Raw genomic sequence first — 26,485 nt, 5'->3', positions numbered from 1 at the left:
GTTTACACTGGTCTCCCTCTGTAGCGCGGCTGTAATTAGATTGTATTGCTGGTCAGTCTTAAAGAGGGAGGTGAGGTGAGGCAAGGCAGGAACCACCTGTGTCGGGATGAGCTGGTCAGGGTGAGACCTCAGAGCCGGGCTGCGAGAGAGGAAAGCGGTGTGTTACTTTAGTTGCTTTGTGTACTTTATGTACATTACACTGTGGCAGCCAACATCACAATCACATTCGAGCGAAATCTTTCTCGATCAGTTGTATCATTGTAATGTTCTGTGATATCACACCCATCAAGATTTGCAATCGGCAGCCAAGCTTGCAAAACTTTGTAAACTTAGTTGCAAAAAACACCCTCGGTATGCGTCAACCTTCCCCGACTCACTTTTTGGTATCTGATATTTTCAGGAACCCCACTGTGGAGGTGGTTATGAGCTCCGTGTGGCTCTCTTTGTGTTTTGCTTTTCTTGTCTATCCGTCCCTCCCCTGTCCCCCTCTTCCTGCTCCCCTCTCTCATGGTGATTTGTTGGAAGTAATAATCACTATTGCCTCTGGGTTTATCGGCATTTATTCGCATAACAACACAGAAAGGGAGAAGACAGACAGCATTGGTGTGATGTATTATCCAGTACGGGAATCATCTTTCATAATGACATCCAACAGAGCTTCCTCTCTCTGCCGCCACCCTTTTCTCTTTAACACACGCACACACACACACACACACACACACACTTTCTACATTTCTCTTTCCCTCTTTCCTCTCCCCTCTGTCCACCCTTTATTATCACAGAATCCATGGTGCTCCCCAGCCTGTAAATTTGTGCCGCATTATCATAAGCTGTGGTGATAACTCACATTGCACAGAGACAATAATGATGTGAACACTCAGCATATGCCCCGGGCCCAGCAAATTAAAACAATGCTCAGCTTGATGAGCAGACTAATCTGGACAGCAGAGAGACTGAGAGAGAGGGAGAGAGGAAAAGGGGGTCCAGGAGCATCTTAAATGCACGACACAGCAGCACCTCCCTCTGTTCAGTGTAGGTACAACTTAAGAAGACAAGAGAGGGAGACAGTTAGAGAAAGAGAGGATACAAGGAAAGGGTGAGTAAAGAGACTAAAAGCATTGAGGAAGCGCTTGTTTAGAGCTAAGAACTAAATGTAAATCATTATTATGTCAATTTGGGATTTTTATGAATTTATTACACAGTCGTGTAGCACTCTGCGTTTATAATAACAATTAATTGTCAACAACATCACATCGGTCCGCGAGGACTGGTGTTATAGTCCATCTTTATCATCCCTTTGTATGTTAACCGTATAATATATTGAAATTATCTCAGACATCAATCCATTGATCCTCCTTAAAGCAAGTACAAGACAGGAAATGCTCCTTCACTGTTCCACATGCTTTTTCATTTTTAAACATTGCTGCTTCTCCTCCTCTGGACAGGCTGTTGACTAAAGTGAAAGAGTGCAGATGTGGAGGGGTACGGAGGAAGGTCTGAGAGGAGAAAAGGGAGGATCAGGACACGAGAAAGCTGGCTGAATGTTGTGCTGTGGGTGGGGTAAAATGGTTGGTCTGGATAGGACAGGAAGTGACAACCACAGATGTTGAATGGACAGGGTGTTTGATCAGCAGGCAAGATACTGGGGAGGTGAAGTGGTGGTGTCATGCATAACACGGGGACCGGGTGGGTGGTAATACTGAACACAAGCGACTGAAGTCCCACAGGACTAAAACCAGCCCAGGGCTTTATTCAGTATCCAGCTAACCCCAGCAGTCCTCCCTCTCCTCCTTCTCCTCCAACGCCCCCCTAACGTAGTCGGTGGGTGGTGCTGTTAATAATGTGGCAACTAGGAAGATTAATTGTGAGCAAGCAGCAGGATTAGAAGGGGCTTTTTGGGGCCAAGCAGCCCCAGAAGAGGCCCAGGCTTGTGATCTTTCAAGCAGGCCAGGAAATGAGGCAGGCAGGGGCGCAACACCACGGTGGCTCAGAAGAAGCATGGAGGTCGATCAAATAGAGAGGGCTCACGATTGTTAATGGCTGATTTGCTCTGTTAGCTCATAGTATTTATCAGAGACAGCCATTATCAATTATATCCTCAAAACCAAAAGGCAAAATAAGAGACTTTATTTGTAGTGGTAATGGTCATTTAGTAAATGGTCATTTTGGTTCAGGATCTATCAGGCCTATTTCAATATCCATTTTGCGGTGCTACGGTAAAAAAAAACATTAGTATGAATACCTGATTTGTTTTTCCTCAAATGGGGTGTATGTTTTTTTTACTGAGCACAGTATGTTCTTATTTGGGGTTGTTATACTTCTTGCATTACACATTCCATACAAGAACAATGTACACGCAGGGAGTGATCTGTGATATTTCTAAACAGGTTTCAGCCACTCCAGAGGCAGCAGGTCTGCTGTCAAAACAATATTTCTCTCTCAAGCTGTTTCTTTCAAAAGCATGATCTGCCAGCATGTGTAGTAAGGTCTCAGAATAAGCTTATTTTGCCATTTTTCTCTTTGGTGTAATGTGACACACATGCCGTCCAGCCCTAATGCCTTTCAGAGATGCTATCTGAAAGCACATTATGTGATCGTTTTCAATTCACAGTGCTCTCTTTGCCCATGAAGAATATGGTTCCATTTAACAGTGCAGACCATTCCATTTCTCAAGGTTATGCATCGGCATGTAGAGGAACAACAATAAGAGTGGGAAAAATGCAGCGCCAAACCATCTCTAATATGTATTTGTCAGTTGAGTCCCTTGCTATGATTAAAGACCCAGTGAATTCCTTCCTGCAGAAATGGAAAGTATTTCTGCAAAGGCATCGGATATCGCTGTGTCATGATAAACTGCCTGCCTGCTCCACTACCTAAAAGGCTAAAGGAAGGAAGAGGATGTTTTGGACCTTGAAAGTGTATGAAAGAACAACAACACAAGAAACTCTTGACCTGTTCGGGAACATGCTCTAAAATGCAGGCCTCTGTTTTCTCTTTGTCTCTTAGCAGCATTTGCCTGTTTAGCCTGAACCACTGACTTTGCTCACAGCTTGTTCTTGTTTTCGCAGCCAGGAATCTATGCACATATTTATCTCACATTTCAATTATGTGTCACCACATAAGGTATCCAGTTAAAGTGCAAATTGCATGTCCTCTCCGTAGAGAGAGGACTACCTTTACATAACCGCGCTGCATTTGGCTGCTCAGAGTGAGTGACGTCTACCCTTTAGTTGACCACTGCAGGAGGACATGGCTGAGTGAAGGTTAAGACCTCTCCTCCCTAACCAGGTCGTAGATCAGACCATCAAAGACAGGAGCGAAGCTCCACAAAATGTGAGAATTGATAAAACATGACCTGCCACATTATGTAATGAAACAGGTGAAGTGTTTCCAACATGTCCCGTACCAATCCCAAAGGATTTATGTCACTCACATTCAGCTACTGTAACAACCTTTTTTCTTCCAAATATGTATTATTTGTGTTTGTCTCCTAACTCCTAGCCACCTATTAAGACTGGATCTGAAAGTCACCCACTGCCCTACACTCCTCTACCCCGAGGATCCAGAGATGCCAAGAACCACAAAGGTAAGCAAATAAGACCTATAGACTTCATAACCTTTTCAGTTAGGCGGTTAATACATGCATCCGTTCAGATATTCTTTAAAGTAAACAAGATGCGACACAATATATTATCCTACATTCAATCAAAACCTTGGCCCGCGGATTATGCAAATATACGTACGTCACAACCCAAACGGCTACAGAGAGTGGGAATCTATTGGCCTTGAGACTGCGTTGAAGTTGTGATATCTATTCTTATTGATCTCATCTCATCTGTGTGATGTGTTGATAGTGGGAATAAATCTGAGTAACGTAGGTTAACTCTGATCTGAATGCATGCGTGGGAGCACATACATAAGAAGCATCCTTGATCTGTTGATACTAGACATTGATTAGGCCCCACGTTGACCCGGTGTAGTCGGTTGATGTAATTGTGTAGCAACTCCTTAGTATCAAACACTGCACTCTAAGAAGAATGCATCGTATTAATACGAAATAATTGTGCAGGTCACCGCCTGCGTTTTGAGTAGATTCTCTGCATTTTATTATATTATACCCGTAAATCAGATTATATAAAAAGTATTTTACTTGAATCCTCAGACTCAGTCCATGTACAGTCTAGCATTTAATCAGTTTGTGTCATTGGACGACCAAAATACACTTCTTTGGCTGTCTGAATTAAGAATTATAATTTAATAAAGATAATTTCTCACCATAGGTGTCACCACACCTATGGTGTAGCACTGGTAACCATTTGACATCATTTTAAATGCCAGACGGGCTAATAAAAGGTGAAAGACCTGCAACAGTTCACATATTACTAGTGTTTAACATACATTCTTGCAAAACAACAATTATTAAGTAGGTCTTCTTTATTGTGAATTGCTTGACATCTTATCTTGTGTTATAACATCCTGAATGTGCACTTTACAGTTAATCAAACTCCAGTTTGCCTGACTGACTGAGTTGGGTGTGTGGAGCTTGTCTCAGGTCATTTCTTGTGCCTGAGACATTCATCACTGTCTTCCAATGCAAAACACCTGTGATGGGTCGACCACCAGTATGGTGTAGCACAACAGGTCAACAATGAGAATCTCTACCCCTCGCTTATGGTGCCAAGGACAGATCTATGTTATGAAAGCATGAATGGTGGAAGCTCTCACCGGATATAAGGACAGGAAGAGCCCGGTGCTTTGTCAAAATCAGACCCGGCTAAGAACAGTCCATTTAAAGGTGAGAGGATCTGACATGAAATATTTTCCCCTCCGTCTAAGATCTGAGCAGCAGTGACAGTCTCCATTTGTTATTTTTATGATGCAGTGCTGCAGTCTTAGATAACACAGCCCTCATTTTCGCCCTTCACCTCGTCTTCGTGTCCCCGCCTGCAGCCCTTACCCCAGCTCTTTGTTTTGGTCCTTTTATTTACACTTCTTTAAACATACTTGAGTTTTCTGTATGTGTTGGAGACAGTCACAGTAACTGCTCATTTAAAGAGAACGACGCCGTGGCAAAGCCGTGCTGCAACAAACTACATTTATCAGACAGTAATTCCAAACAACTGAGCATTTACTGAGTTAAATACAGGATGTAAACAATAGGGGTAAAAAGAGATGCTGAGCGATTTGATGTAGTTCAATTTGTTCCAGTACGGATCGTGAATAAAACAAATCCCTACACAATTTGTTAATCTGTTGAAAAAGTGAGGCGGTTATAATATTTTTTTTGTTGTGTAAAGAACTGCTTTTGTTTTGTACTATTGTGCTGAGAAATCCCCAGTACATGAAATAAAAGGCAATTATGCTGCAACGATATTATATTGAATCATGACATTTCACGATATAGAAAAAACATGGACTTGGACATGAATGTGGAATCATTACATCGTTATTAAGCAGCTGAAATGTTTCTAAGTATGCGGCTATGTGATTGTGACAGTAGTTTTTAACTGTTAATGAAGTGGCCTCTTTTAAAATGGGGGTGCGGCGGAGGCAGTGGAGTTTTATCCTTACTCCTGCAGTAGCAGGCAGATCAGCAGCTCTTCTGACATCGCCCTGTCGGCTGCTCGGAAAGAACCTCCCTTTCCTCCTTTCAACCCTCTGCACCCTCCCCCTCCACTGTGTCACCTGGGTGGAAGCCCAAGAGCCTGGGTGCCAGAGGTAATTACAGCATGTAGGAGCTCCCAGAGGAGGGCAGCGCTGGCAGGTCACTGCCCAGAGAAGGAGGGGTGGAAACCAAGGACAGAACTCCAGGATAAGCTCCTGTCTTGGTTGGTGGGTGGAGGAGTCAACCTGGAGGAGACGGAGCAAAACAAGGCAGGGAGGAGGGAGAGGAGGGATGAAAGCGAAAGGTCTGCTGTTGTGGTAGTGAAATCTAAATCAAGATTTCAGACAGCAGATCAGACAAGCAATAGACATAGCAGAGGTAAGATGAAGGAGAGATGAAAAGACAGTAACAGGACCAGCGTTAAACACTGGAAAAAGACAAGAATTAAAAACGAGAGAGTGCTAGACAAAAGACAAAGTGAAGGAGGAGGGTGGGGGCTCCAGTGTGTCTTGGTGAAGGCGTGACACGGAGTGGAGTGGCATATATAGTCTGGCAGAGGGGCCTGAGGATCCTCCACTACTGTCACCATGGCTCTAACTCTCAGCACTGGTCCAACTGTCAACTCGACTCTAAATCCATTAGTCCAAAAAGGAGTCCCAGCCTAAAGTGTGTCTTCTTGAAGACTTTAGGCCGATACCATACGATTAAGCCACATGGCATGTAAACGTTGTGCTGGGTTATTTATTACCAGCTTGTCATTTGTCGAGGATGTCACATTTTAAAGTGTGATTCACAAGTTTATTTCATAGATCTGATTAGAACTGTAGTTTAGAAGTATGGAAAAAAATGCTTCAGACTTGATTGCTATCCATGTACACAAAGGAGATTGTAATGAAATACTATTCATTTCCTCTGTATATTTCAATAAATATGCTATGCACTATTTACTACTTTTTTTTTACAGTTTAAATTTGAGTAGGCCATCCCTCAGCTGTGACAGCGGTAAATGAAAGGGATATATTTGTGCAAGTAAAGTAAACAGATGAGGAAAAATGCCTGAAATCTGCCTTACAGTATGAGCCCTGGGCCCTTTTAATCTTGTTGTTCTGGGCCTGCTTCCAGCTACTTTGTATGTATGTATCTTAAATGGCGCACAACTGTTATTAAAATCCCAAGAGGAAAGCTGCCATCAAAGCAAAAAAAAAAAACCTCCTTCCTGACGACACCCATGGGGTGTCTCACATTTGTTTGTCGGTTCGCTTTCATTACATGTCGCGGGTGATCCGCACCGCAAATCCTGCTACGTTCCCCTTCACTCCCTCAGCCCCCCCCCCCCCCCCCCCCCCCCCAAAAAAAAAAAATGGAGCAACGGGAACAGATCCAAACTAAGAGTAAACTGTTTTATAGTTGCTGCACAACAAATAAACAAACATCTGGAAGCATTCAGAGCAGCCCATTAGAAGGGCTCTGGGCTTTGCCAAAAAGGGGTAAATGATGAGGAATGGGCTGTCGAAAGGCTGGCGGAGACAGGGGAGAGGCCAGATGACGGAGCTGTGGGTGCTAAGCACTGCCTTTTAAAGCTCAGCTGGGCTCAGAGAGATCTACACCTGCTGCTATCTCCTCCTCCCCTCCTTTCCTCCACCAGACATCTGGATGGGCTACATGACTAATGGATGACTAAACTGATAGTTTTGAAACTTAGCTAAAAGGTTAAAAGGTTGTTGGTTTTGACTGATGGCTTAATGTTCTTTGCACAATGCACTTAGTAAAACTAAAAGTAAGTTTGACGTTTATTAAAAGAAAAAAATGTATGCGTCAAAACCAATATACAGCTCCCTAATGTCGGTTTAGTGTTACTTGATTAATAACCACAGCTGATTAGATTATTTATAACTGCATGGATTATATGCTGTTATAATACAGGTATTAACGTTTTCAAAAAGTCCTGTTATTTACAGTGAACACATGTGCTACTGGTTACGGAATGTTTTGGTCGATGAATTGATACATTACCTCATGCATCTGTTTATTTACACTGGAGTTGTTTTCCGTGCTTATCTTGAGGGGCTCTGTTCTTTTCTCTTTGATGTCACTCTGTAGTATGTAGCATGAGTGAAATTATACTCTCATCTCTCCGCCGATAATCTTCCCATTCTGGTTTGGACTGCCTCGGCATGTTCCACGAGTATGGAAATGTCCTCTCTGGAACGTGGTGAGAAAAGACAGAGCACCTTTTGACGTTTCCCATTAGACACATGTACGTGCTCAGCAAGACATTTCACTCAGCCTCGTAATGATTATACCAGCAGGATCTGTCCCCTGATAAACATCACTCTAAAACATAAAGACTTGCACTGGCCCCCACACAACTGAAATGAGGCATATGGAAAGAACAAAGTGTAAGCTTTTCCTCCACACTAGTCCAGAGTACCCTTTGCAGAGCTGCTTTCTGTAAACCTTTTTTTTTTTAAAACTACAATGCATGTGTTCAACTTCGAGAAATGACAGATGATGAAACATTTCATAGAGAATGATATATACAGATCCGTCTGCCAGCTACACACCATGAGCATGTGTTGAGTGAGCCTCTGAGCCAAGCTCTACGAGGTGAATTGACAAAGTAAAGACACGGCCTTCTTCCTGGGTACAGAGATCATAAAAATGTTTCCCAAGCACTCGTCACGGCATGAAAGTTTAATTTCTTTGCAGTGTTTGCCAGTTTGTGAGCTGATGAGGTGTCTGTGATTGGCTTCTTATAACAGAGTAAGACTTTCCTCCACATAGAGCCACAGAAATTAAAAAACTGCAATAGATCTCATTTGTTTGTATGAACATACAAACTTGCCCACACAGGCAGTACTTAGATATTCATATTTAGATATACAATACTGTACTTTTACTGTAATTAAGTATAGTTTTCTACCAAATTTATGTTTCTACTCTTCCTCTAATTCAGAGAGAAATATTTAACTTTTTACTCCATTACATATATTTAATTTTACCAGTTACTTTTCAGATTAAGATTAAGAATTTCCATATAAACATGTGATCATTGTTCTACATTCAACATTTATATTCATATAAAGTATGTAAAACTAGCTTTATTTTGACAATATTAAAATGCTGCTTACATGTAAATTATTTTAATACTTTTAGGACATTTTGCTGATAAACATAATACATTTTCATTGAACAAAAAAAGCAGGACTTTTACTTGTAATTAAGTATTTCAAATTAAAATAAGTAAGATACAGAAGATAATGAAAATGTGAAATTAAAATAAAACAGTAAAATAAATGAATGCATTATTTTCATACACACTCTGGTCTACATATTTATTTATGTGAAAAAGCATGATTTACTATGTGTGTGAGTGTGTTGGCACCTTCATTTCTATTAATTGTTAATCCTGTTCCATATACGTTTTTGTAACCCAGACGTTTCGATTGAACAAGGACCTGAAAACACAGTCCCATCAATCTATTCTTTGGCGAGGTAACGCCTGCTGTATATCACAGTGGTGTATACTCCCCGAGTATGAAGACAGGCTTTATTTCCTTTATGCGAGTCAGATGATTTGATAATATTCCTCCCAGGAGTAGATTGGCTCGGCAACATGAATATCCATTAAAGCCGGCCTATGGAGATGGATGAGGGGAGATGGGACAAGGCAAACTGGCTCTGCAATCCTTTACCGCGACTTCACAAAACACTGCACTGTCCGCATCCAAAGTGATGAGAGCTCATTTTTGGAGGCAGGCCTGTCCTTTTTATTGCTTCCCTGGAAATCACCTCTACGTTTTCTCGTTCAGAAGCAGGTTAGATTAAAATGCCAGGATAACCTCCTCAACTTCCATGACAGGCTTAACTGCCGAACTGTGACATGCCAGCTCTAAACTGCTTTGAGGAAGCTGCCTTCCACCAAGTGTCATTATCTCTCCGTTATTAGATGGTTCTCCGCTCACAGTGTGTGAATAATTCTGTTTGTGCTGGGTTTGGGGGAATGTCAGTGACACTATTGTTTTTACCTTGCTGTTTGATGTAGCTGAGAGAGTCTCCTGAGTGTCTTGAGTTCTTAAACTGATGTTGGACGTATACAGCAAAAACTTAAAGTGAAAAGATAGGGCTGTCAGCTTCTGAGCCATTTCAGAATATTTGTCTCTTAGTTTGTCTTACTAGTGGTGTAAAAGTAAATATTTCTCTGTCTAATATTCAGCTTTAATAAATGCTGTTTCATAGTCAAGTTTAACGTATGCTGGATTTGTTTTGACTGAAATAATCTCATTATGATGCCATAAAGATTTCATAGATTAAGTTTGACATGTTCTATATAAACGTTATCAATCTAAAGGCACCGTACAAATTCATTTAATGACTGAGTTTTTGTAGAACACCTACAGTACTTTATAATGGACATTAAGCATTTTGAACACTGAGCCTGAAAGCAAACGATCACACTTTTGAACTCCTCCATCCATCACCACTGAAATATGATGATTACAAACTTTGAACCATTTTCTCAGCAGCAGGAAAATATGTAGCCTCCTAAATCTTTACCGTCCAAGACCACAACAGACCAAACCGGTTATTTATGATGATACAAACCCAACTGGACTCACTCGGTAAAACTTGCTCAGGCACAAAGACGCAAGTTTGAGGCAATATGTTGGCTTCTACTTCAGATGTGTCAGACCAACAGACAAGGACATGAGCTTCTGCCAAAGCTGGCCCAACCCTCTTGGAAAAACACACCGCTGGTGCTTTGGACTTTGGTCTACTTCCCAGTTGCACTGGTCATTCTCAAGTAGCAAAACATAAATCAGCGAAAGTAGAGAGCTTGAATCAGCTCTGAAATTGTTTTTTGCTAATGCAGCTATACTATAATTCATTTTCCACCATGATTTGTTGTTGCGGTTTGGGATAACTGAGATGCGGCCTGTGCTTTCCAGCCATACTTTCAGTCAGAAGTTTTTGTAGCCTTTATAGGTTCCAAAGGTGGGAGTCCATCATAGTAATTTAGGATGGGGGTTAGCTGCCAGATGGTTTTGGATATTTTTACAGCAGGATGGATGTTGGGTCCACCAGTGTCTGTGTCAGTACCCTTTGAAACAAATTGCTCGGCGAGCAGGCGGAGTCTGTCTGTGTGAGGGCGCTCGCTACCCTTCATTCTGATGAATAGCTGCTAACATGCTGGCAGATGCTGGACAACTTGTCATGCTAAAGGGGACAGGATCAGACCTCAGTAAGTCATTGTAGCTTTGTAATTATTGTATAGTACCAGGGATGTTTATACAGAGATTTTTTGATTGTATGATACAGCAAGTTAAAAATTAGATGAAAATACCTGCTAATCATATTTGTCTTGTTGGTTTATGAAGGGTCATATGTCTTAATCAGCGTGTTTTTGATACATTATATTTTGAGTAGACTGTAGATCGTAATTCAACAAATTAGATTCCAATTCACTTGGTTGGCAGTTTATCATGCTGGTTGACAACACATTCTGCATGTCTTAACAGCTATGCTACATCATTAAACCTTTCTGTAAGACATGATACATGCCATGGATTCACTAATATGTAGAGAGAAAAGGGGCCACCAGTGATCATTTACAGAGCCAAATAAAGTGGTGTCCTGTTAGCAGACAGGCTCCAAGTGGCAATCACACACTGAAAATGCCACCTTCCCTGGTTAACTATGTAGTGTATAAACACAAACACGCAGAACTACTACCTAGTTTTGGGCCACTCGTTCTGATGGTTATGGAAACATTGTACTCACAAATGTAATTGCTGGTATCCGGCAAGTGGACAGCTTTTAAACAGTTTAGCCAGATTATCTGAATGTGCCTGAAATGTTGCATTGCGTAGGAAATCTTTTCAAGTACAGACAAGTACGATTGGTCAAAGTTGACACAACGAAGTCGGTGTAGAAACAGTGATGGGTGTTTACAACCTACAGTTTGGTTCATCATTTCCCTGGTTGCTTTCCTATTATTTTTCAAAAAATGTTGGCTAACCTGTTTTTTTAGAACCTGGATTATAGTTTGACTGCTCATATTACTTGCCCCCTTTGACTTCATTGTTGCAAGATTGCCTCTTTCCCAGATCCCTCTGATTATCTTGGTGAGTATTATTTTACGATCATCCATAATGATGGCCAAAACTACGAAAGTAAAACCAAATTGTAATAAACTGTAATGTCCTCTGACATTTTTTTTATTTTTATGATTTGAAGATACAGAGATTTGGAGCTTTTGAGTCATGAATAGTAATTCATAATTATGATTAATGTGGTTGTAAATAACATTTCATATAAAATTGACTTTTAGAAAATTCCTCTAAATGTTTTTAAAGAAACTAAATGAGCACTGCACCATGGGCCCGATGGGCTGGATTGTCTTTTCATGCTGCTGCACTCGCTTAAGTACTATACTCTAGTACTGTTCCAATCAGCATCCCTGGTCATATCCTCAGGGCTTTGACAAAGTATACATTCTCAAGTGAGTTTGACAATGCATGGTATTGAGCCAAAACATTTATATTTTTTCAAGGCAACAACGCTAGAGTTAGTAAATTACTAAAAGTACAATATGTACATGAATAATTCACATGTACATATATACATGTCAAGTGTAGTCCAGTTATTTAAAGTAGACATGACTGCAACCACTGTTTCTTTGGAGGATTGTGGGTCTTGAAACACACACACACTTACACACACACACACACACACTGACACACTCATTGCCAGGTATCCTCAATGCTCCAAAGCTATTGTGGCGGAAAGAGCTGAACTCATCTGTCAATTACGGTAAGCTCCATTGGGCCATTGTCTAAACTGTTTTCTCACTCACTGGTGAATCCAGTGATTTATTGTCAACTGCCTATGCATCAATATACAATTGGGAGACACTAAGATGTGATGTCTGAACACAAACTATTGTCAGAGTATCAGCATAGCTCACATTAAGTGCCATTTAGATTATTCATTACATCGGGCTGTGTGGAAGCCTTGTTTGGATTTGCTGCTTGTAAAGAGAAGAGAAGGCCATTAACATATATGCTGGGATTCCAGTGCTATGGATCTGGGCTTCTATTTACTTCGCATTCACTATCCAACTGAATGAACAATGTCCCGAGCTGCCCCAAACAAACACGCAGTGTTGCAGATTTGTGGGTCAGCTTGTCTTGCCTTGCCTTAAAGTCCATAAGGTTAACTGGATATGAGTGTCACAGCGAATTTGTTGAACTGTCACGAATTTAATCTCTCTTAAAATATAAAGGGGAGCCAGGAAGTAGCAGGTCTTTCATGTTTATGGCATCAACATTCTAGCTCAACCAATGAAAAGAGCAAGGTCACTATAATGCTAGGAAGTCCAAAACAACCTTTTAATCTGTCACTTTGATTTGCCAAAGCTACTTTAAACAGATGGAGCAGGTTTCTTTGTCATGATAATATGAGCAGACACATTATTTCACCATCATTATTTCATTTGCAGATAGTTTCTGGCATGTTATGTTGCTCCAGCGCAAGATGATTGGATTGACTGAGTCATTTTGGTCAAACACATGAATTTATCGCAGATTGTTGTGATTTAAAAGTCTGTTTGCTTCATTCCCCTCCCTCTGGACAAGTGTGTACTCAAAACTAAACCTTCAGAATTGTTGGCCTTCAAATCATATCATAGCTGCTCAGAGAGATGTAATTATTTGATTGTGCAGATTGTTATGTACTGCTGTAAAATACGTGCTTCATTACAAAATGCAGGGGAACAGTACAGTAAAAATGTCATTATGAAACTGAAAACTTTGAAAACTTTTCCATTATTTGGAGTGCTGAATGCCTGGAGACCCTCAAAAGAAAGCAAAAATATGTCTCTCCATTTGACACCATTAGCAAGTGTTAACACATAACCCTTGGCAGTGTTTGCCAACTGCTCCACACCATTTTAGGCATCCTCTGCAGCAGCAGTTCTGAATGAAGGATTTAGACGGTTGGACAACAGAGATAGGCGAAGAGGGCATGATATTGGATAAAGTGAAATGAACATGTCCACATGTCTGGCAGCGGGATTCTTTGTTTGCACATTGTGACCCTGAGATGCAACATCTCAGGGCTAGCCAAGGGTTTGTTTTGTGCCCTCCGAACCATTTCCATGTGTTTCAGGTTAAAATGACAAGCTTGGTTACAATGTTTCTCCTTTGCATTATACCCTCGTGGTAGAGAGTAAATACATTGTTTTATGGGAGTACCTCTATACTGTATGTTGTACCATTGCTTGTGTTATTGTTTTTGCTTTATGTAGCAGGCAGTAGATTGTAATAGCTGAGCAGAAACGATGATATTAAGATAACCTTGAGAGAGAAGCGATAACACAGCCATGGGCATCTGTCCTTCCTGCCATCACTAACCCACGATGACATTTTAGCTGTGGAACGGCTCTAGCTACATCACTAACAGCTTATGTGCACTTTTTATACGATACTTAAAGGGATGACTTCTCGTTATTGTACAGTTTTGGAAATTGCCTCCTTGGTCAGCTTGTATTGTGATATGCCGTTAGCCATTAGACTATGGCGAGCTAATCCTGGCAAATACAATGAACAAATCAAAGATATTAGTGCTGTGATGTGCAGTCAATAATATTTGGCTTCATTAATTCCCATGCCCTGAGATGACATCCATCCCCTTTTAGGTTTGAAATCTCATCCCCTTATCCTCTATACCTCAGCTGTGGCTCAACCAAGCAGCCAAGCAGATAATACGCTCTGAGCTCTGAAACATGTACCATTATAATTAGCTTTGTCAGGTCCTAGCCCCTACAACACTCATGCAGATAATATGATAATATGTCTTCATAACCGGCTGACCTTACATGCTCAATATTTCTCCCCTTATGAAGATTACATGTCAATAAAGTAATTGAGTCCCGGGGTGTGTGGCAAGTGAAGATTTAGGTTATTGGACTTTTCAGGGCAGTGATGTACGAGCGTTATTATTCTACCTGTCAGGAGATGTGCAGGGGGCTGGGGACAGTCCGAGAGTGTCAGGGGGAGAGGAGAGAAGAGAGAGGCTGGGGAGAGAGAGAGAGAGAGGTGAGGATAAGGCAAAAGAGAACGAGAGGGGAGGGAACTGAACGACATGAAGTGAGCCAAAGAGAGACACAGAAAAGGGAGAGTGAGGGAGGCGGAAATGAAGAGAGGAGCGGAGGGAGGACCGGGGAGAGCAGTAGAGGCAAAATCATTTCTCACAAGGAGGAACAGATCCACAGTTAATCATTCCCTCGTACCTCCATCTCTCTGTCCCCTCCCTCACTCTCTGCATATGAACAGGGGATATGTCATATTAATTAAGAGAAGTAGAGTTACAGTGGAGCCATCCGTCTGAATGTGGCACAGGGAGGCCAGAGGGGAATGAAATATTCCACACAACACAAACCTATCATCACCTCTGCCTCACACCTGATTGGCTACTGTGGGTTCATTAGTTTAAATTCTGGCAGGAAATGACGGCCTGTTATTTGAGACAACCATAAATAGGAGCAGGGTATGATGTCACCAAGAATACATTTTTCATTACTTTAAACTTATATTAAAAACAATTGCAATTTCTTTCGGTTTACGTGCAGGCTTACTGTCATATCTACTTTTTTTGTAAATAATTTTGATCTGTTTGTCACTTTTATATTTATAAGAACCACACACGTTAATCAACATTTCTGTAAATGTGCCAGTTTTAGCCATCAGATAGTCACCTCATTGTAATGACGTCCAAATGCTCATCATGAATAAAATAAACAAAAAAATACACACTTGGGTTCATTTTCCTCTATACCCTAATCAGCTACAATCCCTGATCTTGACACTGCACATATGTTGTGATCTGCACTTTTATTCTTCAATTTTTTTCCTGCCACATGTAGTGGCAAATTGTTCTAAATGCCATACGTCAAGGTACTGTTTTGTCCATCATAATTTGACTGTCAGTGCTAGAGACGGAGGAAATGGGATGTGAAACTGAGCGTGGTCGACTGAGGTCCAACAATGAAGGTTACACACATTTTCAGCTGTGAGAGAGACAGAAGCAGGGGACACACTAAGGCAGGGTGGGAGAGCAATGTTAAAGGATATTTTACCATGTCCTATTGGATTAGGCCTGGAGATTGATATCTTCCAGTCAGATGAAGCTCTGATGTGAGTGATCCAGTCCCTCCATCATTGTGACATGTGGCTCTTGGCTAACGCTCATCCGTGTTGATGGGCACACCCTACGCCACAAGGGCCCTGGCTGAACATACCCACCTTCCTCTCTCCCCATCTCTGTCCGCTTCACTCTGCCATCTCTGTTCTTTTATTTCTAGTGCCCTTCTCCCCTGTTTTCTGTCACCATGTCATGTCCAATCACTGTTTGGCTGGCCAGGCACTCAGTCGGGCAGGCAGGGAGCAGGAGCCCCAGGTAGAGAACTGCCTAACAGGCGTCAGGATGGGCACTGAAATGACTCTAATAATGGGGTCCCCGTGTGGCCCAGACAGGCCAGTCAGTTAGCAGGACCAGGATGGGGAGTAATAAGTGTTTGATGTCTGCAGGGGAAGGAAGTGTGAAGGAGTACAGCCAACCCTGGGCACTCCGGTCAGGCAGGTGCAGCCAGCCAGGGTCTGAGGGGAGCGACTGTGGAACAAGACGTCAGATTAGTATTGATATGTGTCACACTGGAGGTTGCCAGGCTGTTTGTTTAAGAGAGTGTCTCAGAGTGGTAGCAGCCGTGCGGTAATTGATGTCTAGCTCAAGAAGAGAAGCTAGAGGACAACCTGATGCTTTAGGCAAGAGCTTTATGAAACAACCGTTGTCAATTTCACGCTGTGATGACGGAAGGAAACACTGCACCATGTGCGCCTTTTTCATCTGTGCATGTTTTATGAATGTGCAAAACTCGAGCAGCAGTTTCTCTGGTGGCTAAATTCTGGCCATCTTCTTTTTGATGGAAATTGCCACTGACAGGTAGCGAGGTGCCATTTTGTCCACTGGTGCGTGAAGTCCACCTCTGTCTGCGTAGTTGAGTTTAGTTAACGTGGCACTTAGTGACTGACGTCGCTTTAAAGCCGGCAAAACACTGTCATTGTCATGTCATGTATCTTTTGCTTACCAATTTTCAATGTGCTCCTCGCTGAACGCCTTGCTGAGCTTTTTTACAGCTTTAAGCAAGTTTCTGTGCCCTCTAAGTATTAACTGTATTTCAACCCCTCAACACATTTTAAGCCCTACTATCAGAGGGAATAGGTCACCCAGCACCATCCACTGATAAAGCCACTGCTGTCCTTTCTAGTGTGGCTATCTAGTAACAAGCTGCTTCCCTTTGAACAGTTTTATGTGGTTGTAATTGACCTGACAATGGGGTTCATTATGCAGTCCCTTTCATGCTGTTTTGCCTGATAATTATTATTTAATGTGTTCGGATGGCGAGCATCATTAATTCATCCCTTCCTCCAATGTCAAAGAGATGAACAGTGAAGTTATCACTCTCTGGTGATTAATATTATGCTCCTTTGTTATTGAATCCTGTCCCAGTGATTAAACCTTCATTGAGTGACTCACCAGCCGCTCTTATTAACGGCACCATTACCGAACACAGCCAAACCTCTAATTGCGATTTTCACTTTTTCTTTCTATTTCGGTCAGAGGTTTCAACCACTTATCTGCGCTTTTCTGTTAATTAGAAATCCTGGCTGTAATGAAGAACACAATCGATCAGTGTCAGGGTGTCAGGCCGTGTGTTGGGCATGTGTGGTGATTTGTGATCCACGTGTTGACGGAGAAAATGAGCACTTATGATTACTGGCATCATTAGTGGATATCGTTGCCCTTAAGGGTAGACGAACCCTTTCAATAACTCTAGCAGTAAATAACCAACTTGTCATTATTGTGCTTACAGGAGAGAGTTTCTTGTATGCAAGGTGTTGTAAGTGAGTTGCCTAGATGATATTTGATGCCTTCAGAATGGCGCTCCAAGGGGATTTAAGACTGTAAACTGTCTCAGTCTCCCGCCTTAAACAACTCTCCTCTTATCGCCTGACTCCAGAGCTACTGTAACCAGTATTCTCTCATGGCTCTTTGTGTAATAAAAGTCACTGAAATTAATTTCTCCTTTTTTTTTTTTTTTCCTTAGACCCCCCCACAACGGTAATCTCTTTCTTCAGTCAAAATTTATGTGCCCCAGAATTCAATTTCCTTCCCATCCTCATAAGTTGGAAGTACAAAGACTGATCGGCATTTATCTGGTTAACAGTAATTCACCCATCAATGAATAATGCCATCCTCAATTTAAAGTGTTTGATTATAGCCATTTATTGAACTGACAGTGACGGAGTGTCATTTTTCAGAGTTGAACCAATGTTGCCGATAAGCTTGAAATATAACCGATACATAAAGTGTGCGATCCATTGCATGAGAATCGTGTGGCAAAATCAACCTTGTATTGATCAAAGCTGGTTGAGTCACGACCCAGCAACCTCCCCCTGACAGGCTATCAGCCTGTGGCAATGGCAAATCTTTCAACTCTCCATCTCCCACTCGCACACTCTCTCCCTCTTTTGTAACCCTTGTTGGCCCTCTGTGTATGTGCATCGTTTTTACCTGAGTCATGCACACAGTTCCTAAATCTTTTTTTCTATCCCGTTCGATCCCTGAAGTGAAATGAAATGAAAGTTTGGGCTCCAACAATGGGAGCAAAAACACAGCACATCACAATGAATTAAAGCTCAAGAATGCGTTTGTATACATTGGTGTTAGTACTGCGATGGAGAATTGGGTGGAAGACTAACCACTGCTGACGGACAGGAAGTATACAACATGGCAGGCAAGTATTTGGAAAGTCTGACGTCAGAGCCTCATCAAATGTCAACAAAGAAGGCAGCAGTTAGGCTGTCTTTCTCTTTGTGTAACAGACAGGCATATCATCACGGGGGCTCGACTATTACTGCAAATTATAATCTATTAGCAATTGATATCTAATAGTGAGTACCTTTCCTCGTATTTCTATAAAATGGCACCGTGTACTGTCTATAAGCGTGCATTTATTCGTATCTGGACGTTTTACTGTCCTGCATGCCTTGCTATGCACTCTTGGCTGGTTCCAGTGCTCCTTCTGTTGTAGGCAGTCTAATCCCTGCCTTCTTTCTCTCTGCCTTCTCCCCAGCCTCTGTCTGGGTGAAAAATGGGGCACATTTCCCTGATAGCCTGTGTGGATGTGGGGAGTATAAATGGCTAATGAATTACAGATGAACATTGACACAAATTAATCTTCCTGATGTCCCAGGGTTATATGGCAGCTATTTAAAAGTGTAATCAATACGCTGAAGTTGAGAACATGCAGGCGCTGCAGTTGTTTGGCCGCAGTAAACAGCCAGGAGGGAAACAGGGAAGGCCTGAGCTCAGGGCATGCATCATAATGACAGCTATTTATGTTTAATGGACTAAATATCTTTTATTGGGAGAGAACGAATGTCACTTTAATTTTCAAAGTTGCACACAGGAGTTTAGTTTGAGACCCAAGAGAGACGGGTGAAACCTCAGTCGTTAGAATGGTTAACTGATTGAAAGAGGAGTCCATTAGTAAAGTAAATATAGATAAGGAGTTTCAACTTGTCATATTAAGCCCTCATTTCTCTGCATCATAAAAAACGATAATAAGATGGTCGTCGTCTTAGTGCCATCAATACGTTATACTTCAGTAACTTTCCCCTTTGCTCAGACAGACTGACTGACTGACTGACTGACTGACTGACTGACGGCATATTCCTTTATTCAATGAGTCAATATATTCAAAATATTTCAAGAAGAAATACAAATTAGCAAACCCACACACACTAACATACATAAAGCATACCAATACTAAGTGAAACAATATCATTTCTCTCCATGGCAATGTGCTGTGTGTCTGTGTGTGCCAGCTCACCTATCAGTGGGCTGAATCACAGTCCACTGGCTGTTGATTTATGGGACGCAGGGGGGTTATCTATCTGCAGGCCTCCCTATAGAGAGGAGGTGGCGACTCCATCTCATGACGTTGGGCTGAACTGATAAAAGGACAGCCGGAGATGGATCGTGTCCACAATAATAGCCCTGGCTCACAGCAGCCTACGCCCCAAGCTCATAAGTCACTCTCGCACCAACTCTTATGGATGCTTGCCCCCAGCTCCATCTGACCCCATCCCCCACCTGCCCGGCAGTGTTATTTCACCCCTTGGAGATAATACAGAAAGTGTAATTGACTTGTTAATTGGCTTTTTTTTCTCATTGCATTTTTCCCCTGATGGATGGCAGCACTGATGGAATTGTCGACTAAGTGGTCAAAGTAGAGGGTGGGACAGTTTGGCAGAGGAGGCAAAAAATCAGCAAGTCAGGGAGGTGAAAAAGGGAATCAAAGAGAGCAAATAAGAGAGTAAAGAGTGCAGAAAAAGACAGAGTGCAAGCAGTTGAGAGGCGAGGATAGATATGAAAATACAAGACACAAGGAGTGGAGGGAGTGGATTCATGCCGAAAATAGATAACCTTGATGTTAAAAGCTACATCCGTCGGATGTGTCTTTCTGTGACATATTGATGGCCCTTGAAAAGAGTCAAGCCTATTTTATGCAGGGAACAATCATTAAACCCACTCCATCTCCCTCCTCTCTCCCCCCTGTAAGTGTGGGGGTGTGTGTCTGCGTGTGTGTGTGTGCTGATTAAATGCAGAGTTTTGAAGCAGACTTTGTGATGTATGTGGCTAGGAATCCCAAACAGAAGCCCGGGTTGTAGTGCTTGACTTGAATGTTAAAGAATAACCTTAAAGAAAATCAATATGGAAAAAGAATTCACCTGATAAACATGTTTCACTTGTTTTAAGAGGTACAGTACATGTATGTAAATTTGACTGTGGAATCTCCATAATAGCAACTATTACAGTGCTGACAAGCTTACCTTTTCTCAATGACACTACCTGCACCTCTACACACTATCCCATATTAGAGCGTTGACACTCCAGAAAGCATAATTATTATTATTGTTGTCATTATTATTGACACTACTACTTTAGACTTGAACTGTACCTTGACTTTTCCTTTTGGCAGGTGATAGCGTTTCTTCAAGATAAACTTTTCTTTAGGTATAAAAATACCCGGATCTTTACAGCCCACACTCCTGGCATGTATTCAGGCCAGGAGTGCCAATATGAATGCCAATATGAAAGGATATATTTTTTAAAAGTAATTGCCCGGTGAGCTATGGGAATATTGGCTTTTTGGTGAGGAATCAAGTGAAGTAGTCTAGAGTTGCATTCCAGTTTAATATAGCAGCAATATATCATATTTTTGATATACTGTGTGGTCCTGCTGACGATGTGCCACATCACAACTCTCTGCAGCTCTACAAACACGGGTCCAAACCTGAGACCTGAACCCAGACTGTCAGAGTCCGACTGCAAAATTCAGACTGGACCTGATACCCAAAGTTATATTTATTCTTTACTTCATCCTTTACTCAACTTAAACTTTCTGGGTGAATGCAATGCCTGTGAACAATTGTATTTGTCCTTGAGGATATAAATCTGTTTAGATACCCATGTCCATCAGAACCAAGAGCGTGAGCTTGACTGCTGAAGCTAGACACCTTGAAATGTTAGAAACTAATGACTGACATTGTTCAACGACTTTTAAATCGTTTTAATATCAGTGTGATTTTGTACAACAAAGCAATAGAGTATCATGGACTACACCTTTGTCAGAACTCCAGAGAGAGTCTTCAGTGGTCTGCAGTGATTGGTGCCCTTATACTTTATCTAGAAGATTGATATGTTCAAGAACAACAAAAACTTTTGTTACCATATGTGTTGAGTTGATATTTGAGCACTGTGGAGGCTTTGTACAGCTGGCTTACTCACACTGTGGCAGAATGGCCCATCAAGCCCCCGTAGAGAGGACACATGCTTTGGGTAATCAGCTCTGAAAAGACCAGACTGTATGAACTAACACTGCAGCATTCACCAAGAGGAAGGTACGAGATATAGACTGTACGGCCTTTTAATAAAGACAAGATGGTTAGCTGCTCCCCTTAAAAACAACAAGGTGCCGCGTGACATATGCAGAACAAAGGCCTGGTTGTTCCTCCACCGGGGCATGATGGAAACAGTAGCCTCCACATCGCTTTGTTAAGCTGTCATTTTAATGGCTGCTCCCACTGTTCTCACTGTGTGCTATTTTTGTGTGCATGACATGAAAGTGTGTATGGGTTTGCGCTGTGTATATGGTTGAGAGTGTGGGTGTTGATTCAAGTTTGCTCATCCATGGCTTAGGATACTCGGAGGATATTGCCGACTACTGGATTTGGCACTGAACCGCTTGTTATTAAGTATCCGTTCATCAGGCGAAACCCCACAGGCGTGAGTGTGGCCTCAGAGGCGTTATGTAAGAGTGAGTTTGGCTTAGCTATTCCCTTCTGTGTCTCCAACCACCCCATCTTTCTCTGGTTTCTCTCGTAATAAGAGCAAGCTCTCGCTGTGATGGGAAATGCAGCAAACTGGAATGTGTTTATGCCCAAAACACACTGCTTAATGTAGTGCCGCAATGTATCCAGCGCTTGAGCCAGGTTGCACTGAAAATTAAGTAAGAGACACTTTTTCGAGGCGCTTTTTCACCCACTGGGAAACAGACCTCGTCCCTGTTCTTTGTTTTGCTCTTTCCTTTAATTGACTCGTCCTTTTTCTCCTTTGATCACAGTTATTGCTTCTTGTTTAAAGAGCTGTTGGAGAGTTACAGGTCGCACACCGCCAGAGTTTTCTGATTGGTGCTGGAGATTTCCAGAATGTGTTCCCTCCAATCCTTCTCAGTCCCCACAGGCTAGTGACGAGCTCAGCAGAGTGTGAAGACTTGAGGGGCCTTTAGCTTTAGTTCCTTCATCTGTGAAGGTTATCTCTGAAAGGCTTTGGTTGCAACTTACAAATATATCCCCTCTAGGTAATGTATTATAGGAGTCTTGGTTCTGGTACCTCAGTGGGTAATCTCTTTAAGGGCCCCTGCTCCTGGAGAGAGTGAGGTTCTCGCTGGGTAAGCTGTGAATATGTGAAAGGCCTGGCGCCCATGTGATCATAGCGCTGTGAGACACCTTGAGTCCTGTGGTGTCAAGCCCAGTCTCCAGCCGTGGCACCTATATCCCCGGGCAAATCACGGCAGCTGGAATTCACCCCCGCCCCCTCCCACAACCTCCTCACTGTCAGAGAAGCGCATGCACACACACACACACACACATACTATACGTACCCCTCACACACCGGGGGAGCAGGCAGGCATGGAACTGGTCCCGGATTTTATCTGAGGTGACAGCTCCTCACACTTCAGTGTTTGGATCACCTCAAGTATCTGGGCTATGAGGGGAAATGAGCACTGCTCCACTACAAAGTCCAGATTTAGATTGACTGAGCTTGTCCTCAGGCCTGTGGGCTGCTGCTGCTGCTGCTGCTGTACTGCTGCTCCGCCTGACAGAACACCCACTTCTGCTGCGAGGGACTGGTGTGTGCTTGTGTGTACGTCTGCGTACTGTATATATGTGTGTGTGTGTGTGTGTGTGTGTGTGTGACTTGGTAGAGCCTACTTTGAAGAGTCAGAGAGAGTGGGGGAACGAGAGCGATGTGTCAGGTTTGGTTAGAATTGAGGGTGGCATCAGAATATGCTCGGCACTAATATGGCACCAGTATCTCTGTCCCTATCTCTGCTTTCTGTCACTTAGTTGCCATTCTCTCCCCGCCCTTGACAATGTCTCTTTGGATTATGTGATTGGACTTAGCGCTTGGAGCACCCCTCATCCCTCTGCGACACCGCCTCTCCCATAAGTCTCTCCTTTTCTGCCCTGTCTCCGTCCCGGCCCCCCCCCCCCCTGCTATAATACACTTGATGTCTATTTAAAAAGCCTGGTGAAAGCTGTATCTGTTCTGCTGTCAGAGGATCATTGACAGCACTAATGCCACTTGTCCTTGCCTCATTTGGTGAGAGGTGACACCTAGCCACAGCCCGCCACATTCATCAAGTGGCAGTGGGAGCGCTGTGACATCAGAGTCAGAGCAGACAAGCCACAGAACTCTGGGCAGCCCTCTCCCTGGACGGCAACAAGAAAGCACGGCCATCTTTCATTCATCCTCTGAGCTGCATAGAGGGCATGTGGCTTCTTAAATGACCTTACCTTTGATTATTAACCTACTCTGTTCATGCTGTAGAGTAGATACATATTATACATGCAACTTTGTAGTTGCAGCTGCACAATGCAAGGTGTTGCATAAAAGGTATACTGCAGCAAGTTCTTCAACTCCTCTATTGTCTAGTGTGTTTTATTAGCCTTATTTATTACCTGCAAATACGCAAATACAATGCCTTCTTACTGTGACTTCCAGGACTCTGTCCTGAGGCCACACTGGTGCTTCTCTAGAACAAGATGCTCATCCTTCCCAGCAACACCTCTCCTCTCCTTCGCTACCCCGTGGAGTTTGTGTACAGTAGTTAACAAACACGGTTTTGTTTACATTGAACATTTCTCACTGAGAATTATCGTCCGTGTCCTTAAGCTCTTACGAAAAAAAGGATGTCAATGCATTCAAATAGATTATTATTTTTTCACATTTGAATTATATATGTTTTCTTATTTATTTTTAAAACTACAAGCTAGACCTTCTCCTGACCTGAATCTCTCTCACTCTCTCACTCTTTTTAGGGGTATTCGCCAAGTGTCGCTACATCTACTATGGCAAGCACTCAGAAGGAAACAGATTCATCCGAAACGACCAACTCTGATGGACAGCTGGTCAGGCACAAAGAGGGACATGAGTGACAAGGGATGCCAGCAGAAGGAAAGAGGATCAAATCAATCTTTTATTTGTCAGAACGACTGGTGATAATCGAGCCCCCTGATCTCCCACTGGAAAAAGATGTTTAACTTCATCAAAAGTATTTGTTATGTAAGGGGAATGGGTTTTTTTTTTATAGTTTGTAATCCAGCCCCATAGTTACGGCCTCCTCTGCTGTGCTGGGTCTGCATCTGCCTCCCTGCTTCCAGCTCAGAGTCAGAGATGACACTCCCACTGACATGATTGCCTCTAAGCATCAGCAACCGTACGCCAGACACACACACACACGCACACACAACACACACACACACACACAGGCGAGGACGGTCTCTGTCTCTCTCTTTTTCGTTCTCTTACACACAGTCAGTGACAAACACAGCCTGCCAATTGTATCCTTTTCTTTGACAGCCATGATGGATCACCCGTCCACTACCGCCACTAATCAAGGGTGAAAGGGGTGACGGTCACACACACCTGGGGCCTGACATGGACTCATCTCTCTCATTCTCTCTCTCTGTTTTAGACTCTCTCTCTCCCTCTCTCTCTCTCCCTCTCTGTCTCTCTCTCTCTCTCACACACACTCACACTCACACAAACACATATATACCTGCTGATTAAAATATTAAGACATTGCAAAGAGTTTGACCGAACAACGTTACAAGATTTCCAGAGGCGTGCTCCGTTTATCTTGTTTAGTTTGTGGCAGACTACAAAATGCTTTTCCCTTATTTTATTTGAATGCATTTCATTTCGAATGAATTTTGTCTTTGTGTCTCAAAAAAGATATTTCTGATATCTGAGTGATGTTTTGGTCGGTTTGTGCTGCATGTGGGTAGATGTTAGCACATGTGTAGAGATGTATCAAATGCAGCTTTTAATGTAAAAAACATTCCAATACTAGCTTTAATGAAGAAGAGTGTTGTAACCAAGTATGCCTTTCAGGTATATCGTTATGTATTATGGCGCCATTTTCTCATGTTGTTTTGCCTTTTCCCTCACTGTGTGTCTTCGACCAGTTAACCACTTCTCACTGAAATATTCCCTTCATTATTTGCATTGCATTGTGATGTATTGCAAACAAAGAATAAGACATACTCTTCAGAAAATTGCATCTAATGGAATATTGTCTCTACAGTTGAAGTGGTTTTTTTATGTTTTTATTTTATAATATGTCTATGATCACCACGGTTTTACTGTGCACTGTAAATGTGTTTATTGTGATTTTTAATACCTTATTACAACAATAATGCTGCCATCTTTTAGCATCTTAGTTTAAGTTCTCGTGGCAACCTTCCAATCTAAATTTTTGACATGAATGATGTCATATTTCTGACATAAAATTGTATTAGCTGGAATCCTTCAAGTGATTAAAAGGGTTTGTCTAACATATGTCTCTTCTCAAATTACTCCAGAGCTTAAGGTACTCAGGTTCCTTCACATTAATTCCTTCTGCCACCGTAATGTACTGTATTGATTGTAATGATGAAATGTCCAAGACGTTCATATTTTCTCCTGTGTAAAGCCTATAGAGCCAAAAGAGCCAATCAACATTTTAATAGCGCTGTGTGACTCATAATTACAACCTCAAAAGTGGTTATAAAAGATGTCCCTGACTGACATGTCGGTTCAAGCCATGAGGCTTGATTGCATTACCTGCTCCTTTTAAAGGTGAAGTAGCTGGACAAACCATGGTGATGAGATCGAGAGGAGATGTTTGCTGTTCGTGTATTTGGGATTTGATAGAAGCCATGTTGAGCTTCACTCCTACACGTCAATCATCCACAGGCCGATGAAAAAAAGGTCAGAGATAGCCTCATGCAATGTTTGTTCACTAGGTCTGTTTATTTCTATTTGCTTGAAGATTGTGTGCATGTGAGAGTAGCCTGAGCGTATACGCCACTACCTACGGGACTGTGTGACCATATTCCAGCTGACATGCCGTTCAGGAGCCTGGTCACTAGTGCCGGCGTTTCAAAATGACAAGGTTTATTTGTCTGTGTTTTGATATGCTCAGAG

General features: G+C 42.3%; 1 protein-coding gene across 1 annotated transcript in view; it reads left to right on the top strand.

Annotated features, from left to right (window-relative positions):
* The window catches only part of lrmda (leucine rich melanocyte differentiation associated), a 188,356-nt gene extending 162,540 nt beyond the window's left edge, over positions 1-25,816 (top strand). Inside the window, exons 6-7 of the mRNA XM_079168693.1 lie at positions 3,502-3,586; positions 24,337-25,816. Coding sequence (XP_079024819.1) covers positions 3,502-3,586; positions 24,337-24,416 — 165 coding nt within the window. The 3' untranslated portion in view covers positions 24,417-25,816. The remainder of the gene's footprint in view (positions 1-3,501; positions 3,587-24,336) is intronic.
* Positions 25,817-26,485: the final 669 nt, after the last annotated feature.

This window comes from Pholis gunnellus, assembly GCF_910591455.1.
Source record: "Pholis gunnellus genome assembly, chromosome: 11".
Lineage (NCBI taxonomy): Eukaryota > Metazoa > Chordata > Actinopteri > Perciformes > Pholidae > Pholis > Pholis gunnellus.
Note: the sequence above shows the minus strand (reverse complement) of the source record. Positions and strands in the feature narration are given on the sequence as shown.